This window comes from Oncorhynchus nerka, linkage group LG22 (assembly GCF_034236695.1).
Source record: "Oncorhynchus nerka isolate Pitt River linkage group LG22, Oner_Uvic_2.0, whole genome shotgun sequence".
Lineage (NCBI taxonomy): Eukaryota > Metazoa > Chordata > Actinopteri > Salmoniformes > Salmonidae > Oncorhynchus > Oncorhynchus nerka.
The window spans coordinates 80,992,650-81,013,054 of NC_088417.1; the positions used below are offsets into that span (position 1 = coordinate 80,992,650).

The following is a 20,405-nucleotide window of genomic DNA, read 5'->3' on the forward strand; positions in this document are numbered from 1 at the left end:
AACTAGGTGAAAAAAAATTGGCCGATGTACACTTGAGCAAGGCACTTAACCCTAATTGCTCCTGTCAGTCGTTCTGGATAAGAGCATCTGCTAAATGACTAAAATGTCAAATGGAGTTTAGGGGGCCGAGTGGTGCAGTGGTCTAAGGCACTGCATCGCAGTGCTAGAGGTGTCACTACAGACCCGGGTTTGATCCTGGGCTGTATCACAACCGATCGGGAGTCCCATAGGGCGGCACACGTTAGGTCCACGTTAGGGGAGGGTTTGGCCAGGGTAGGCCGTCATTGTAAAAAAATAATTTGTTCTTCACTGACTTGCCTAGTTAAATAACATTGAGTTATCGATTACGTGGGAGAGAAACATAAACAAGGAGAACTTCACCCAAGAGACTGGAGTTGAGCATAATGAATGGAGAGGGCTTGAGGTGCTGACATCATGTTAGATCATCTGATACACTGGCGCAGGCTTATTAGATTCATTGAAGCAGGGAAACCCAGAGGACAGACCTACAGGCTCGTCATATCAAAATTCTCCACCTCGTCTCTCTATAGTGTCAGTCTTTCTATTAGAACTCCATCACTCCCTCAGATGTAGGAGCCACAGGGTCAACATGTGAGTGAATGTTACATGCCCATAGAAGTTGAAGTCACTGCAAAATAACTTTATGAGCATATTAGGTATCTGAGTATACCAAAGCTCCAACAGTGGTGTAAACAGAAAGGTAATGTTTTGGAGTTTGAGGCTGTAACCCCCCCCCTGTTTATACTGTAGCTCAGGGGTTGCTTAGCAGTTTCTGTGGTGAATGTACATGCTGTCCCTGCACATAGCAGAGCGATACGATTACTATGGAGAGGACAAAGAGCACCAGTATATGACCCCATCATTGCTGTTGCCGGATTCATCCACCAACTACTTACCATTTGCGCTATAAATACAATTCGAGTTATCCTCTGCAGGTCCCAGGGCAACAGAGGAGCAGCACCACTGTTCCAACCATGCCTATCAACTCATCCCATGGATAACACTTACTGCTTGATAGGTGCTAGAATGGATCAGCTGGTTATATAAATGTTGTGAGTGATGCTGATTTGTCCAGGGCAATCCATCCCACTATGAGGCAGCCTTCCTGAACTCTTTGGGGGAAAATATAGCTGCTCTTTTGTATGGCGAGTCTAAGTCATTAAACCGGATAAACCAGTTATTAAGCCATTGTAATTAGATAGAGATTGAATAACATTAGCTAGCCAAGGGGGAACTAAGAGAGGAGACAGGCTCCACCCCCCAGTACCACTCTCAGAAGGTGATTCAGAAGTCATGGCTGACCACAACAAGGTATTGCCCCGTCCTCTTTTCCGCCGAGATGTAAATTGGGATCCTTTCCGTGAGTGGACACAGCCTAGCCACATGATCATGGAGAAGGACTCTGGCCTCCCTCCTTTCCTGGATCCAGGCGATGTGAGCTGGATAGATTGGGCTAGGAATACATTGGCATCATCCTCCTGGCCAGGGTACAAACACTATCCACTCTTCAGCCTCAGCACTGTTCTTCCTGCTGCAGTGGCACCCCAGACTTCAGCCAGGCTTCAGAGGCAACTGTCTGGAGGAGTGTCAGCGATCAGGACGGAACAGGGCAGTTGGAGGTTCACCCTGGATGTTAATCACTTCTCACCAGAGGAGATATCAATCAAAACCAAGGGGGGCTTCCTGGAGATTGCAGGTAGGAACATTATTTCTCTGGTTAAAAAAAGAAAATGGAACATCCATTGTTAAATATATTTGACAATTTACTGTTGACATGTTAAGATGTCCACATGCTCCATATTCCATTACTTCAATCATTTTTCTCAATTTATATTTTAAGGTCAACATGATGAAAGGGAAGACGAACATGGATCAGTCTCAAGGTGCTTTATAAGGAAAAACAAGTAAGTTGTAATGGTTGAATAGGAAACAAGGTCTCTCACAATGTTATGGCAAAGACATCTCCCGGTAATGAAACTAAGAACTGAATAAATAATGTGTGCAATTGATTGTTATAGGAGACGTTAAATAATTTCCCACGGTTTAATGACATTTTTCAAAACAGATGACATGCAGCCATTTGAACCACAGTAAACACATTGTAGCCTGTCTGTGTTGTAAGCAAATGGTTGTTGTTTGTTTGTTGAAGGCTGCCCCCTGGTGTGCACTTGCAGCACATCAGCTCATCTCTGTCTGGTGAAGGGGTTCTCTTAGTAGAAGCACCTCTACCAGGCTCAGCTACCACCATCCTCCCCAGTGACATGGTCATCCCCATTCAGATCAAGCATGAGCAGGAGGGGAAAGAGTGAATCCAGTTGTCTAGATGTTGAGATCCATCACAATTAGATATACATCTTGGGGTAAAGCTTAGAAGTGAATGACAGTGTTGACAACTTTTGACAAACATGTGATTGTGTATTAGGTCTTGGTCATTCAAAATGACAAACATAGTGGCTTCTATTGCTGTTGAAACCCTATAATTTAATTTACTCTCATTGTAACCGCAAGGTTGTCAGCTTTTTCTATGCATTTGGGTTAATCATGTCCCATGATTTAACTAGCAAAACTAAGATAAACAGAAATCATCAAGACTGATGAAATGTACTTACTCATTTGTCAAATGATAGGTTAATTGGGAGTAAAAATGACCATGCGTAGGGCAAGGCGTCCCACTAGCGGGACAACTTCCAGTGAGGCTGGAGGGCGCGCAATTCAAATAAATAATCATAAAAATGATGGATATTAAACATTTAGGTACATACAAGTGTCTTATATTGGTTGAAAGCGTGTTAATTTAACTGCACTGTTCGATTTACAGTAGCTATTACAACAAAAGCATGCCATGTGATTGTTTGAGGACGGTGCCCCAAATCAAATTATTTTTCCACTGGCACAGGTTTCATAAATTCACAAATAGCGATGAAATATTCACTTACTTCTTGAAAATTATCCTCCAATTTGTCATCTAAAGGGTCCCAGCTACAACATGTAGTATTGTTTTGTTAGATAAAATTCTTCTTCATATCCCAAAAAGTCTGTTTACTTTGCGCCATCGATTTGAGTAATCCACTCGTTCAACATGCAGAGAAAGAAATCCGAAAATCTAAACTTTGTTTCAACAAGTCAAAATACGTTTCTATTTACTCCTCGGATACCCTTACATTTACATTTACATTTAAGTCATTTAGCAGACGCTCTTATCCAGAGCGCCTTAAATGTTATCAAGCTCTAATATTTCTTATGGAAAGAAGTATGTTCAATAGGAAACCGATTTTAGCAGGTGCGACTTGTCTTCATGGCGCGCCCAAACATGAATATCCAAGACTGTGTCCCTTTACTAAAACTGATATTTCTTATTCGTTTTGGAAGTTACAAGCCTGAAACCTTGAACATAGACTGCTGACACCCTATGGGAGCTAGAATTCAGTATGCCCCTATACTTTCCATTGTAAGAGCATGATCTCGCTCAACAACAAAAAATTCTGGTTGGTTTTTCTTTGGATTTTCTCCTACCATATCTATTGTGTTATATTCTCCTACATTATTTTAACATTTCTACAACGTCCATGTGTTTTCTTTCCAATGGTACCAATTATATGCATATTCTGGCTTCAGGACCTGAGCAACATACAGTTTACCTTGGGCATGTCATTCAGGCGGAAATTGAGAAAAAAGGGGCCTAGCCCTAAGAAGTTCTAAGAATGCTGAAACAGTTCTACAAATCATACATTTCAATATTGCTATTTCTCTGAATGTAATATTTTTTTTAAAATAAAAGCAATTAACAATTAAAGCTACCCATATTGAGGAGGGTTGGGGGCTCTTATGTAAGCTGTTAAACTCTTTGTATACAAACTACTGGTGGTCATACCAATGATCATAAAGCCAATTGATTTGACATTTTATCTAAATTTGAGGTCCTCTGTAAGTATAAATATATATATATTATATATATATATATATATATATATATATATATATTATTAAAATACTACAATATACCATAGAAACGCATTGAATAACACATTCATGAATGGCAAAAAAAATAAATCATAAGAATTAAGGTTTGAAGTGTCTGTCCTATATCTAGGAAATATATTTTTGGACACATATTTATCCCCTTTTTTTGTTGCCTCAAAACCACCTCCATACTTCCATTTATTTGTATGGGTAACCTTCAGACGAGTCCAGTGACACTTTAAAATATATACAGTGGCAAGAAAAAGTATATGAACCCTTTGGAAATACCTGGATTTCTGCATAAATTTGTCATCAAATCTGATCTGATCTTCATCTATGGCCACAACAATAGACAAACACAGTCTGCTTAATCTAATAAAGGGTCGATTTAGCAAGTTAGCTACTGCAGGATATCAATACAAGCAGACGAGAAACAGACATGTTCTCTTACAATGATGACGTTTTTCTTACGATGTGATTTGATTGGTGTGCAGCCAAATCTAAACTGGCCTCTCTTGGGGGGCGTTTTGCTACACCAGGACATCCCACAGTTTGGCTAATTATATATATTTTTTAAATATCAAGGGAGGCCAAATGCTTGCTGGCATCAATCAGTCAAATGCTACGGTGACAACAGTATTTAGTTCCAGACAGCATCAGATACATGAGCTACACATGCAGAGACAAGGGGGCGCTGTTTCCCTTGCTTGGATGACTTCTCCAGTGAGATTCAGCCACTTGCGTATTGTCTGAAAATTGTCGAAAAATGGTATCGTCCTGGTCCTATTGTATATACATTTGGCCTACTATAAATTTGATGATTTACCTCAGGTGAGACTTGTGTCCAGAAGCGAAGTCGAGCTTGAACGAGACAATCCTATGTTTGGGGCATCACAGGAAACTAGTCCTAGTGCCTTCAGCCCCATAAACCCCTGGAAGCCCCAGTCAGTGTCAGCTGAATATCATGTCTGCATTTGTTATCCTATTTCTGGCAGTGTAAGAATCCATAACAACATGCTCTAGGCATAAATTATGAATAAAAACAAATATGTACATTCTGTCTGTAAGACAAGACTAGACTTACTAGATTTCTTGTAAACAGTACTCAGACCCCTTAGCTTTTTCCACATTTTGTTAAGTTACAGCCCTATTCTAAAATGTATTAAAATAAAAAATCCTCAGCAATCTACACACAATGTCCCATAATGACAAAGCGAAAACAGGTTTTTAGAAATGTTTCCATTGATCATGCTTGAGATGTTTCTACAACTTGATTGGAGTCCCTCTGTGTTAAATAAAATGTATTGGACATGATTTGGAAAGGCACACACCTGTCTATACAAGGTCCCACAGTTAACAGTGCATGTCAGAGCAAAAACCAGGCCATGAGGTGGAAGGAATTGTCCATAGAGCTCCGAGACAGGATTGTGTCGAGGCACAGATCTGGGGAAGGGTGACAACAAACATTTTACAGCATTAAAGGTTGCCAAGAATGCAGTGACTTCCATCATTCTGAAATGGAAGAAGTTTGGAGTCACCAAGATTCTTCCTAGAGCTGGCCGCCCGGCCAAACTGAACAAGGAGAAGGGAGAAGGGATTGGTTAGGGAGATGACCAAGAACCCGATGGTCACTCTGACAGAGCTCTAGAGTTCCTCCCCAAAAACAGGTGTGCCAAGCTTGTAGCGTTATACCCAAGAATGGAGGCTGTAATCGCTGCCAAATGTTCTTCAACAAAGTACTGATTAAAGGGTCTGAATACTTATGTAAACGTCATATTTCAGTGTTAATTTTTTAAAATTAGCAAAGATTTCTAAAAACATGTTTTTGCTTTGTCATTATGGGGTATTGTGTGAAGATTGATGAGGGAAAAAACGATTTAATACATTTTAGAATAAGGCTGTAACCTAACAAAACGTGGAAAAAGTAAAAGGGGCCTGAATACTTTCTGAAGGCACTGTATGTATGTAAGAACATATTTTATTAACCAAAAGAAGGTATCATTTAAGAAAACATATTCTGCTTGGTGTTTTTCCCAGTGTCAAGTTACTTTAAGTAGAAAACATCAAGGTCTCCTTTGATGGAATACAGCCAGGGTAACACAACTTTCAATTACTTTCCTTACTGTGTTCCCAGCCAATAAAATGAACATCAAATGCTTTAAATGGCCATGCAACCTTTAGAGTGGTGGTGTGAGAGGGATGTTTAAATGGGGCTGATGGTGTTGGCATTTGGTGCAGCACTACTGGCAAAGCAGTAGAACATGAGAGGCATGGGAGCCTTGTTACCCAGTCTAAATTCTCCTCCTCATGTCTCACAGGCTATTAAAAACAGCTCCAATAACTGATCCCATGTGGTAGATATTTCAAGATCTTCCCAGTTACAGAACTAAATGAGTTAGTCATTAACACCACCCATCCTACTTTCCTATCCATGGTACTTGACAAAATGTGTTGATATGAAAATGGAAACAGGACAAATATGATTGATGGTGAGATGGTTTCCTCAAATGAATTAATAAGAGTCACAATCTGTAATATTTTCAGTCACCCCTTGATTTGTGAATATGACTTATTTACAGTAATGCCACATGGTATCCACTGGGCTTGATATATCACGTGTGCATAAGTGATTTTAATTCCATAGGCCTTGACCTCCTTCCCTGGTCTGGGAGTAATTAGTTGTGCTTAGCATGGGATTTGAAATAAGAGATGCTCATAGGCCTCCCGAATGGTGCAGTGATCTAAGGCACTGCATCGCAGTGCTAGCTGTGCCACTAGAGATTCTGGGTTGGAGCCCGGGCTCTGTCACAGCCGGCCGCGACCGGGAGACCCATGGTGCAGCGCACAATTGGCCCAGTGTCGTCTGGGTTAGGGGAGGGTTTGGCCGGCAGAGATGTCCTTGTCCCATTGCGCACCTGCGACTCCTGTTGCGGGCCGTGCGCAGTGCACGCTGACACGGTCACCAGATGTACGGTGTTTCCTTCGACACATTGGTGCGGCTGGCTTCCGGGTTAAGTGGGCATTGCGTAATGAAGCAGTGCGGCTTGGTTGGGTTATGTTTCGGAGGACGCATGGCTCTCGACCTTCGCATCTCCCGAGTCTGTACGGGAGTTGCAGCGATGAGACAAGACTGTAACTACCAATTGGATACCACGAAATTGGGGGAAAAAGGGGTAAAAAAAGAAAAGAAAAAGAAAAACAGACGTTTAATGAGAAGTTCTACTATTTAAATAACTATTCCAGTGGCTATTTTTTTAATATATTTTTTTAACCTTTATTTTACTAGGCAAGTCAGTTAAGAACAAATTCTTATTTTCAATGACGGCCTAGGAACAGTGGGTTAATTGCCTGTTCAGGGGCAGAACGACAGATTTGTACCTTGTCAGTTCGGGGATTCGAACTTGCAACCTTTCGGTTACTAGTCCAAAGCTCTAACCACTAGGCTACCCTGCCGCCCCATGACAGGGGTTTTCATCATGGACAATGAGGGCTATCAAAAACAAAGGACTAATGTGGGAGATGAGTGATGTGTACTGTAAGGATAAAGCTCAGCAACTCAGAAAGACAACGGGGTGAGGTGACAACTAAATTAGCAGCACACTTTGAACAGGCAGAATAAACTATTGTTTTTCTTAGGATATGAGTTCCAGTTCCAAATTTACAATATTATAGGTTACAATATTTTTCATACTTTTTGTAGGCCTAAGAAGCCCTACGAACATGAATCAAATCAAAATGTATTGGTCGCGTATACAGATTTGCAGGTGTTATAGGAGGTGCAGTGAAATGCGTATGTTACTATCAGTGCAGTAGAATGTTTCGTAAATACACCAAAGTAATAAGTAAAGTGATATTTTAAATAAATCCTATTATATGGCTTTTCAACACTGCCACCTGCAAGGATATTCTGTTGCATTATCCAAATATGATTTTCCACTTGTGTCACAGAAATAGTTTGGTGTGTGATGATATGGAACACTTGTCTTAGGCTATAATTTTATGTTGACAGCTGTACGATACTGTAGACTGAAATATTCACTGTGATAGCCCACTCCAACTCCCACTTGAATTTTGTCAAATGTCCAGATGTTCAAATCCCAGATAATCTGCTCTACATTTCAAGTGTCTCAGGCCTAATCTGTTTCCAAATGAAATAGGAAATAGTAAACATGTCCAGGCTAGAGCTCAATGAAGCAAAAGGTGAAGTCGATAGGAAGCTTGCTGAGAAGGATGAGATGTAGCAGATCAAGAGGGTGACTGACTCCCTGCAGAGCACATTTATTAACTATTTTGTCCCCCTAAATGAAACGATAATGAGAGTATACCCACTTCTGCGGGGCTGTAGTGCAGCGGGTCGAGAGTTTCAAGTTCCTTGGTTTCCATATCACCAACAAACTATCATGGTCAAAACAGACCCAGACAGTCATGAAGAGAGCACGACAACACCTTTTCCCTCTCAGGAGACTGAAAAGATTTAGCATGGGTCCCCAGATCCTCAAAAAGTTCTACAGCTGCACCATTGAGAGCATCCTGACTGGTTGCTTCACCGCTTGCTATGGCAACTGCTCGGCATCTGACCGCAAGGCGCTACAGAGGGTAGTGCGTACGGCCCAGTACATCACAGGGGCCAAGCTTCCTGCCATCCAGGACCTATATAATAGTTGGTGTCAGAGGAAAGCCCCCAAAAATTTCAGAGACTCCAGTCACCCAAGTCATAGACTGTTTTCTCTGCTACCGCACGGCAAGCGGTACCGGAGCACCAAGTCTAGAACCAAAAGGCTCCTTAACCGCTTCTACCCTCAAGCCATAAGACTGATGAACAATTATTCAAATGACCACTGGACTATTTATATTGACCCCCCATCCATTTGTTTTTTTACACTGCTGCTACTCTCTGTTTATTATCTATGCATAGTCACTTCACCCCTACCTACATGCACAAATTACCTCGACTAACCTGTACCCTTGCACATTGACTCGGTACCGGTACTCCCTGTATATAGAATCGTTATTGTTATTTTATTGTGTTACTTTTTATTATTTTTTACTTTAGTTTATTTGGTAAATATTTGACTCCCGTCAGTCATGGCCTTAGCCTTCTCCTCTGCATTTCAGACTTCGTGAACAGTGTCTTCCACCTCACCTTGGACCTGAAACCAAGTAACCGCAAGCTTTTTCTTGGTGCTCAGAAGAATTGTCTTCAAGACAAATGATGTAAAGAACAAGTTCATCAAAATTAGGATAAAACGTCAACAAAAGGTATAAATTAAATGACTACCTGAGAGCAGCAGTCCAACCTGTTCAATGGCATCCACCAGCTCTTGCTTTGCCACTTGGTGGCCTCTCTCTGTCTGCTCCAGAGCAGCCCTCAGCTCCTCAATCTCAGCCAACATCAGGGCGTTCCTGCGCTCCACCATGGCTGCCTGCTCCTTCATGTCATCCTGTCCTCTGATTGCATCAAGGTGCAGTTTGGCATCCTAATAATAAAGATGTTATGGAACAAACAGAGGCTGCTGTCTATAAGCATAGACTAGAAATCACTGGCCATTTTAAGGAATGGAACACTGGTCACTTTAATAATGTTTACATATCTTGCATTACTCATCTCATATGTATGTATATACTGTTTTCTATACTTAATAATTACTTATTTTTCATTACTCATATGTATATACTGTATTCTACAGTATCTTAGTCCGTTCCGCTCTGACATCGCTCGTCCATATGTGTATATAGTCTCAATTCATTCCTACTTAGATTTGTGTGTATTGGGTATATGTTGTGTAGCTATTACTGCACTGTTGGAGCTAGAAGCACAAGCATTTCGCAACACCCGCAATAACATCTGTTAATGACGTATGTGACTGATTTGAAATGTGGGGAAGCCATTAAGTGATTGACGTTGTAAACAAATGTTGATCAAAAAGCTTACCTTGTCTTTGAGTTGTCCCTGGAAGTACCGTTGCTGTTTCTGGGCCTCAGCAGCTTGGTGGTTGGCATGACTCATCTGAATCTCAATCTCATTGAGGTCTCCCTCCATCTTCTTGACTCTCAGGGTCCATATTGCTCTGCATGGGTTAATCACCATCTGGCTGTTCCTCTTGATCTGTTCCATCTCCTCATCCTCCTTTGCAAGCTTTCTGTCGACTTCACCCTTGTCCTGGTTGAGCTCCAGCTGGAAACGAGGAATCTTGGATTTATCATGTTCCAGAGGTTCGTATGTATTACACAAGAAACAAATTATATACATTTTTCGACTAAGCTTACTGGGCCTATTCATGCATATGACTCCTAACCTCAGCTTCCTCCAGAGTAGTCTGGATCTCTGCCTTCTCAGACTCTGCAGTATTCTTGGCCTTTTCCGGCTCATGAATGCTCTTTCCAGTTTCTCTTATCTGTTCAGTCTGGTCTGAGATCTTCTCTGCAGATACACAGAAAGGCATTTTGGTCAAAAATATTGATTCAACTAGACACATTAAAACCTGCTATAATTCCCTGTACCGCCTACATTTTGGAGAAGAAAAAAACGTTTTTGGGATAAGTCTTTAGGTCGTAGAATTTTACATTTTTCAAACACCTGAAACAGACTTTTCCTATAATCTACAGCCATAATCATAATGCCATGTCAAAAATGGTATTGTATTTTTCTGCATAGGTTATCTAACTATACCTTTTTACCTGTTCAATTGTCATTTAAATTAATGATGCACATTTATTCTTTAAGAACTTTTATGCCTTTGGAGTTTAGTACAACTGCCACACTGGCATAGAGTATCATAACCCAAGAATTAAAGCAATTTTCTAAATTTTCTAAAGCTGTGTGTCACTCGACACTCTCTCCTCCTCCACTGACGATACTGTCTGCATGCACTAGAGTATCTAGCGTCTTGCCTAGCATTTGCTGTGTGGTGCACCTTGGAATGAACCACCTAATAGGTAGAATAGGGTTTTGGGTGCTCTTTGTCTGGTCCAGTCAATGTGCCCCCTCCACAAAATACAGCTGACAGATCTTATTATAAATAATTATGATAAAAAGTGGGATAAAAAATCCAGTTAATGAAACATTTTAATTAATTTAACGTCTGAAAAACCAGGCAAATCTGAGGGGACACGTGCACTGGTGCCCTTTACTGGCATGACGCCTCTGATCTTTACATAATTTAAATCACACGGATTCAAACTAACAGTATAAAACATCCCTGTTATCATTTACACATGGCTTCTTGAATATCAATGTTTAGCTAGCTAGCTACTAAAAAGGAAGCAGGCCAACAACACCCAGAATTGCGACATGCACACATACATTTCTGTAAAATCGGAGCTATTCACCCAATCATGAACCTTTTGGTGTTGCTATGTTTGACACTGTTGATCTATTGGGGAAAGAGAAAGAATATCTCAATAAAAAATATATTTGAATGTCTACAGAGGAAACATTTATTTTGGATTACATTTTTTAAAGTATAACTTGTACATTATTGTGTGTAGGATGGACCTAGGAACGTTTTAAAGGCTAATATTTAATCTTACATTTATGCTTTTTCAAATTATATGTGGCTCCATACATTTCTGGATTTATTAGCAGTTAAAAAAGGGTGAATACTACACTAAGTGGAATTGTCCAGAATTGTCCAAAAGGCTGGGGTTATAACAGCATTAATGTCATTCAACTTCTGCTTTTAAAACTTCCTCTAAATACGTGATATGTGAACTGTTTTACAGATTTCTTTGGCTAATTGCTCTCTTGACTGAACATTAATTGAACCACTATACTGCAAGTTCTTGTTCTCACATTTCAGGGTCTCCAGCTGATCCAGAACCTCCTCATTGGAGTTCTTCATCTTGAACAGCTCAGTGCTCATAGAGAGAATCTCTTCCTGAGATCACTCCAGCTCTGTCTGTACTTCCTTATACTTCTGTTTCCACTCTGCCAGAACCTGCAAAAATGTACAATGTGACTAACTCTATTATGATCAAGAAATATAATTATCTGTCATTGTATCTCATTACACTCATCTCTTTTTATTGATATGCTTTCTCCCTTTCTAGCTTGTCAAAGTTCCTCTGCTTCTTATCAAGGTTGGCAGCCATGGCATTAGCGCTCTCCACATCAACCATGAGGTCCTCTACCTCTCACCGGAGTCTCTGTTTGGTCTTCTCCAGAGAAGCACACTTGGAGTACAGAGCTTCAATTTGTTCCTCAGCCTCCTGCAGATGGGTGGCAAGCTTTTTCCTTTTTAACATGACATTTATGCAATGAGAAACTATGAGAACAAATATCAGAAAAAGAGGTACATACTGTATTAGTTGTTACTTTTGAACACACTTTGCCGCCTCAAGCTCTTCAGTACGCTGGATTGCATCAGTTTCATACTTGGTTCTCCACTGAGCTACCTCACTGTTGACCTTGGACATTACACACTGCAGCACAGCCTTGGCCTCCTGTTTGTCCTCAAACTGCTCCCTCAGCATATCACAGTCATGGCTGGCTGATTACAAACAATGGGCTAGGGTTTAGCCTTTAAGAAGGAAAAACAAGTAACATATGAATAAAGTAAAAGTAACATATGAAAATGTATGAATTGATTGTTTGTAATAACAGGTCCTTTTACCTTGACCTCCTCAATGTGTCTCTTCACCTCCTCAATCTGCTGAGTGTGTCTGCTTCCCTCTGGTCAGCTTCTTTCTATTCAAGCTACTGGCTATATTCACCTGGTGTAAATGCACATCGCTCTTGATTGAAATGACATTCATATGTATTGGTGGCCTCTATGACACTGTAACATGCGAGATCATCAATCTCCATTTTGTATTCATTCTTCTCCTTCTCAAGCTTCTGCTTGATGCGCTGAAGGTTGTACATCTGCTCTCCCAGCTCTACGCTGTCAGCCTGCTTCTTGTGGAGAGCAGCAGCGGTATCTTCATGCTTCAGGGTGGATTCCTCAAAGTCCCAGCGCAGCATCTGGAACTCATCCTCACGCTTCTTGTTCATCTCAATTTGAGCAGCAGTTGCACCACCAGCCTCTTCAAAACTCTCACTGATCTTTTCAGGTTCCCTGGAAAGATCAGCTCTCTGCTTTTCAACCTTAGCGTGGGCAGCACATCCTCAATCTCTTCTTCCAGTTCCTCAATACAGGCCTAAGATGAAAAGGTTAATGCAATTGAGTCCACCTTTCACACATATATAAATTATGAATGAAAATAAATACATTATAAACTACATACTTCACACCTAGAACGCCTTGATTTTCTTCTGTAGCTGAGACCCCAAAGATTGCTCATCTTCAATCTTGCTTAGAAGCTGTCTGGTTTCAAAGTCCTTCCTGTTATAGACATAGGCAATGTTGACAGTTAAGTCTGAATCATAATAAAAAGTATATGTTGATACAGTAGATTATTTAATAAATTGCAGTCCATGTCATATTTTGATCTTCTCTTCTGACTACTGCTTGTCATTCTCTAGATCCATTATGGATTCCTGGGCCAGTTTTAGGTCACCCTCAAGCTTCCTCTAGGCTCTCTCAATTTCCATGTGGAGCTTCCTCTCTTGCTCCAGAAAACCCTCAAGCTATACAATTAGAGAACATATTTGTTAAACGCATTTCTGAGACGGTTTTATTACAGTTATTTGATCAAAATCTAAACTCACATCATCCACTTGATGCTCAAGCTTGGTCTTGGATTTAGTCAGTGTTAACTTTGTCGTCTTCTGCCTGGAGATCCACCAGGGTCTGCGGATGTGCCTCTTGGAGGGCTTTTTCTCCTTGGTTAGCTTGCCAATGCTCTCATCTTGAGAGGCCATCTCCTCTGTCAGATTTTTAACCTGGTTAAAGTGAACGAGAGTTCGCACTGTGTTGATACCAAATCAAAATGTAATTTTCATCATTCCATTCACATAAGCAGGTTAAACTTACAACGAAACAATATAATCTATTATGTCATACCTTGTTTTCTGTTCCATGTTTCTTCTTCTCCACTTTAGCCAGAGTGAGCTCTAAGTCATCAATGTCTTTCTTGAGCTCGGAGCACTCATCCTCCAGCTTCTTCTTCTCGGTAGTCAGCTCAACATTAATTTCCTCCTCATCCTCCAGTCTCTCCGTTGTCTCTTTGAGTTTGGCCTCAAACTGGATCATACTCTTGAATAGTCCCTCACATCTCTCCTCAGCATCTGTGAGATTCTCAGATTCCTGCTGCCGTAACAGCAGATTCCTGCTGTCGCACAGTTTATTTAATGACACAATATCAATGAATTGATGCAACGGTATCTTTGAAACGTTTTGAAATGTTCCTCAGCTAATGATTGCGTTCTATGAGAAAGGCTCACTCAAAGATGCTACTTGGAGTTGCAAGTCATTCTTCTCTTGCAGAAGAGATACCCTCTTTTCCTCAATCACCTTCTTTCTCGCCTCAGCCTTGGCAAAATTCGCTTTGCATTTTGCAAAGTCTTACTTCATGTTAGCCAATTCCTTCACCGTTTTAACACTCTCCAGAAAAGGCTTGATCTTGTAGTACACCTTCATCCATGGTCAGTGATAGGTTCTAAGTTTCTGGTACAATGATCCTCTGACAAATCAGCTGTAAATTTCGGTGTTCCTCAAGGTTCCATTTTAGGACCACTATTGTTTTCACTATATATTTTACCTCTTGGGGATGTCATTTGAAAACATAATGTAAACTTTCACTGCTATGCGGATGACACACACCTGTACATTTCAATGAAACATGGTGAAGCCCCAAAATTGCCCTCACTAGAAGCCTGTGTTTCAGACATAAGGAAGTGGATGGCTGCAAACTTTCTACTTTTAAACTCGGACAAAACAGAGATGCTTGTTCTAGGTCCCAAGAATCAAAGAGATCTTCTGTTGAATTTGACAATTAATCTTGATGGTTGTACAGTCGTCTCAAATTAAACTGTGAAGGACCTCGGCGTTACTCTGGACCCTGATCTCTCTTTTGACGAACATATCAAGACTGTTTCAAGGACAGCTTTTTTCCATCTACGTAACATTGCAAAAATCAGAAACTTTCTGTCCAAAAATGATGCAGAAAAATGTATCCATGCTTTTGTTACTTCTAGGTTAGACTACTGCAATGCTCTACTTTCCGGCTACCCGGATAAAGCACTAAATATACTTCAGTTGGTGCTAAATACGGCTGCTAGAATCCTGACTGGAACCACATTTTTTAAATCATATTACTCCAGTGCTAGCCTCCCTACACTGGCTTCCTGTTAAGGCAAGGGCTGATTTCAAGGTTTTACTGCTAACCTACAAAGCATTTACATGGGCTTGCTCCTACCTATCTTTCCGATTTGGTCCTGCCGTACATACCTACACGTACGCTACGGTCACAAGACGCAGGCCTCCTAATTGTCCCTAGAATTTCTAAGCAAACAGCTGGAGGCAGGGCTTTCTCCTATAGAGCTCCATTTTTATGGAATGGCCTGCCTACCCATGTGAGAGACGCAGACTCGGTCTCAAACTTTAAGTCTTTACTAAAGACTCATCTCTTCAGTGGGTCATATGATTGAGTGTAGTCTGGCCCAGGAGTGTGAAGGTGAACGGAAAGGCTCTGGAGCAACGAACCGCCCTTGATGTCTCTGCCTGGCCGGTTCCCCTCTCTCCACTGGTATTCTCTGCCTCTAACCCTATTACAGGGGCTGAGTCACTGGCTTACTAGTGCTCTTTCATGCCGTTCCTAGGAGGAGTGCGTTACTTGAGTGGGTTGAGTCACTGACGTGATCTTCCTGACTGGGTTGGCGCCCCCCCTTGGGTTGTGCCGTGGCGGAGATCTTCGTGGGCTATACTCGGCCTTGTCTCAGGATGGTAAGTTGGTGGTTGAAGATATCACACTAGTGGTGTGGGCGCTGTGCTTTGGCAAAGTGGGTGGGGTTATATCCTTCCTGATTGGCCCTGTCTGGGGGTATCAGCGGATGGGGCCACAGTGTCTCCTGACCCCTCCTGTCTCAGCCTCCAGTATTTATGCTGCAGTAGTTTGTGTCGGGGGGCTAGGGTCAGTTTGTTATATCTGGAGTACTTCTCCTGTCTTATCCGGTGTCCTGTGTGAATTTAAGTATGCTCTCTCTAATTCTCTCTTTCTTTCTCTCTCTCGGAGGACCTGAGCCCTAGGACCATGCCTCAGGACTACCTGGCATGATGACTAATTGCTGTTCCCAGTCCACCTGGCCATGCTGCTGCTCCAGTTTCAATTGTTCTGCCTGCGGCTATCGAACCCTGTCCTGTTCACCGGACGTGCTACCTGTCGCAGACCTGCTGTTTTCAACTATCTAGAGATAGCAGGAGCGGTAGAGACACTCTTAATGATCGGCTATGAAAAGCCAACTGACATTTACTCCTGAGGTGCTGACTTGCTGCACCCTTGACAACTACTGTGATTATTATTATTTGACCATGCTGGTCATTTATTTTGAACAGCTTGGCCATGTTCTGTTATAATCTCCACCTGGCACAGCCAGAAGAGGACTGGCCACCCCTCATAGTCTGGTTCCTCTATAGGTTTCTTCCTAGGTTTTTGCCTTTCTAGGGAGTTTTTCCTAGCCACCGTGCTTCTACACCTGCATTGCTTGCTGTTTGGGGTTTTAGGCTGGGTTTATGTACAGCATTTTGAGGTATCAGCTGATGTAAGAAGGGCTATATAAATACATTCTATTTTATTTGATCCATTAGAACTCCCTTTAAATCTCATGCTAGATTTATGCAACCATACTGGGTCATACAGCTGCAGTGGTGATTTTAGCATGTAAATCTTGGTGGGGCATGCCAGCAAAGCCACTACACAACACTAAACAATACATTAATTGGACTATAACGATGACAAACGGTGTCCACAAACTGTTAGGGCCTACATAATGCTGTCCCAACAGCAATCCCAACACCTTACTACTGCTACACATGGCTATCAGAGGAACCTGGTCTGGCAGCAAAACAGTTCATTCAGCCTCATTTACTGCCTTTTAAAAAAACATAGCTGATATGGCTAACTTACGTTAAACGAATGTGCTTTCTACTGACAATTAAGATGTACAAACTATGGCATAAGGGGATGACGAGCGGATAAGAGGCCATTTGTAATTTTGATTAAGACATTAATGAGCGAGCTAGGATGGATGTCAAAGCTACACTTGAACAGGAAGGTGGTCCTTCTAGGGCAAATGTTGTCATCATGCATTGTCATTGAAGTCTGGCATTCTGTGGATTTATGGTGCTTTCAAGACAACTGGGAACAATAAGGTTGAATCATGACGTTTGTGATCTTCAGGTAGAAGCTCTTGAAAGAGGGCAGAGTTCCCGACTTGGAATTCACACTTGTCTTGAACTCACTGAAGTCTGAGATTTCCCAGTTCCAAGTTTCCATTTGCTTTGAAAGTGGCAGAAATCATGCTGGATTGACAGAATGGCCAATGTTGAATGTTTATCCTTTAAAGCTTGGAAAAGAGACCCTTAAAACTCAGACTTGGACCACACATCCACTCCACTGAATTGTGCTGCTAGTGATTGCTTTACAATGCTTGGAGTTAGCCACTGATTCCTTCCAAACCACTCATTGTTGAATTTGCGATTTCCAACTTGTTGTGTAATGTTTATGTTCAATGGCCGATGAGCACCGGCATGTTTTATCTATAATTTCTCTTCATATGACAAGGACTGAAAAGGATTTGCAAGTTGATTGTCGACTTGATTCATGATGATGACTGACAGCTTGCTAGCTAAGATTTTGAAAGTATGATGTTGACATGATCAGTCCAATCAAAGCTACTGTAGATATGTGATTTTATCTGTGGTCAATGACTTTAAGCATTCATGGATGGGCATTTATAATGTAACTCTATGGCAGCACCCAAGGGGCTTGAATTTTGGAGCTCTCCCTGTAGATTTTGCGGTGACGTAGTGCCCCCATGAGTGACAGAACACTGAGCCAATCACAGTGCGACTAGAGAACATTACCAACCCCTACGCTTCGTATTTTCTGCTGGCTGCCCCACCACCACAGAAAGCACTGAGCTAGGCTGAAACACCTGCATTTTGGAGCTGCCTTACTCAAGAAAACCAAGAAGACCTTACTCAAGAAGAGACATTTTACATTTAATTTACATTTAAGTCATTTAGCAGACGCTCTTATCCAGAGCGACTTACAAATTGGTGCTTTCACCTTATGACATCCAGTGGAACAGCCACTTTACAATAGTGCATCTAGGTCTTTTAAGGGGGGGAGAAGGATTACTTTATCCTATCCTAGGTATTCCTTAAAGAGGTGGGGTTTCAGGTGTCTCCGGAAGGTGGTGATTGACTCCGCTGTCCTGGCGTCGTGAGGGAGTTTGTTCCACCATTGGGGGGCCAGAGCAGCGAACAGTTTTGACTGGGCTGAGCGGGAACTTTACTTCCTCAGTGGTAGGGAGGCGAGCCAGAGGTGGATGAACGCAGTGCCCTTGTTTGGGTGTAGGGCCTGATCAGAGCCTGGAGGTAGTGAGGTGCCGTTCCCCTCACAGCTCCGTAGGCAAGCACCATGGTCTTGTAGCGGATGCGAGCTTCAACTGGAAGCCAGTGGAGAGAGCGGAGGAGCGGGGTGACGTGAGAGAACTTGGGAAGGTTGAACACCAGACGGGCTGCGGCGTTCTGGATGAGTTGTAGGGGTTTAATGGCACAGGCAGGGAGCCCAGCCAACAGCGAGTTGCAGTAATCCAGACGGGAGATGACAAGTGCCTGGATTAGGACCTGCGCCGCTTCCTGTGTGAGGCAGGGTCGTACTCTGCGGATGTTGTAGAGCATGAACCTACAGGAACGGGCCACCGCCTTGATGTTATTTGAGAACGACAGGGTGTTGTCCAGGATCACGCCAAGGTTCTTAGCGCTCTGGGACGAGGACACAATGGAGTTGTCAACCGTGATGGCGAGATCATGGAACGGGCAGTCCTTCCCGGGAGGAAGAGCAGCTCCGTCTTGCCGAGGTTCAGCTTGAGGTGATGATCCGTCATCCACACTGATATGTCTGCCAGACATGCAGAGATGCGATTCGCCACCTGGTCGTCAGAAGGGGGAAAGGAGAAGATTAATTGTGTGTCGTCTGCATAGCAATGATAGGAGAGACCATGTGAGGTTATGACAGAGCCAAGTGACTTGGTGTATAGCGAGAATAGGAGAGGGCCTAGAACAGAGCCCTGGGGGACACCAGTGGTGAGAGCACGTGGTGAGGAGACGGATTCTCGCCACGCCACCTGGTAGGAGCGACCTGTCAGGTAGGACGCAATCCAAGCGTGGGCCGCGCCGGAGATGCCCAACTCGGAGAGGGTGGAGAGGAGGATCTGATGGTTCACAGTATCGAAGGCAGCCGATAGGTCTAGAAGGATGAGAGCAGAGGAGAGAGAGTTAGCTTTAGCAGTGCGGAGCGCCTCCGTGATACAGAGAAGAGCAGTCTCAGTTGAATGACTAGTCTTGAAACCTGACTGATTTGGATCAAGAAGGTCATTCTGAGAGAGATAGCGGGAGAGCTGGCCAAGGACGGCACGTTCAAGAGTTTTGGAGAGAAAAGAAAGAAGGGATACTGGTCTGTAGTTGTTGACATCGGAGGGATCGAGTGTAGGTTTTTTCAGAAGGGGTGCAACTCTCGCTCTCTTGAAGACAGGAGGGACGTAGCCAGCGGTCAGGGATGAGTTGATGAGCGAGGTGAGGTAAGGGAGAAGGTCACCGGAGATGGTCTGGAGAAGAGAGGAGGGGATAGGGTCAAGCGGGCAGGTTGTTGGGCGGCCGGCCGTCACAAGACGCGAGATGTCATCTGGAGAGAGAGGGAGAAAGAGGTCAGAGCACAGGGTAGGGCAGTGTGAGCAGAACCAGCGGTGTCGTTTGACTTAGCAAACGAGGATCGGATGTCGTCGACCTTCTTTTCAAAATGGTTGACGAAGTCATCTGCAGAGAGGGGGAGGAGGGGGAGGGGGAGGAGGATTCAAGAGGGAGGAGAAGGTGGCAAAGAGCTTCCTAGGGTTAGAGGCAGATGCTTGGAATTTAGAGTGGTAGAAAGTGGCTTTAGCAGCAGAGACAGAGGAGGAAAATGTAGAGAGGAGGGAGTGAAAGGATGCCAGGTCTGCAGGGAGGCGAGTTTTCCTCCATTTCCGCTCGGCTGCCCGGAGCCCTGTTCTGTGAGCTCGCAATGAGTCGTCGAGCCACGGAGCGGGAGGGGAGGACCGAGCCGGCCTGGAGGATAGGGGACATAGAGAGTCAAAGGATGCAGAAAGGGAGGAGAGGAGGGTTGAGGAGGCAGAATCAGGAGATAGGTTGGAGAAGGTTTGAGCAGAGGGAAGAGATGATAGAATGGAAGAGGAGAGAGTAGCGGGGGGAGAGAGAGCGAAGGTTGGGACGGCGCGATACCATCCGAGTAGGGGCAGTGTGGGAAGTGTTGGATGAGAGCGAGAG

General features: G+C 43.0%; 1 protein-coding gene, 1 long non-coding RNA gene and 1 pseudogene across 2 annotated transcripts; 1 reads left to right on the forward strand and 2 right to left on the reverse strand.

Annotated features, from left to right (window-relative positions):
- Position 1: 1 nt before the first annotated feature.
- On the forward strand, positions 2 to 3,270 carry LOC115105841 (heat shock protein beta-1-like). Its single transcript, XM_065007460.1, has 3 exons — positions 2 to 1,717; positions 1,862 to 1,925; positions 2,171 to 3,270. Exons 1-3 carry the CDS (start codon positions 1,315 to 1,317, stop codon positions 2,328 to 2,330), a joined length of 627 nt encoding a protein of 208 aa, XP_064863532.1. The 5' UTR covers positions 2 to 1,314; the 3' UTR covers positions 2,331 to 3,270.
- On the reverse strand, positions 2,051 to 3,936 carry LOC135559538 (uncharacterized). Its single transcript, XR_010460573.1, has 2 exons — positions 2,958 to 3,936; positions 2,051 to 2,340 (listed from the first exon to the last, which is right to left on the reverse strand). It is a non-coding gene; the product is annotated as an uncharacterized LOC135559538 (long non-coding RNA).
- A 95-nt stretch (positions 3,937 to 4,031) lies between these two features.
- On the reverse strand, positions 4,032 to 14,505 carry LOC115104809 (myosin heavy chain, fast skeletal muscle-like; annotated as a pseudogene).
- Positions 14,506 to 20,405: the final 5,900 nt, after the last annotated feature.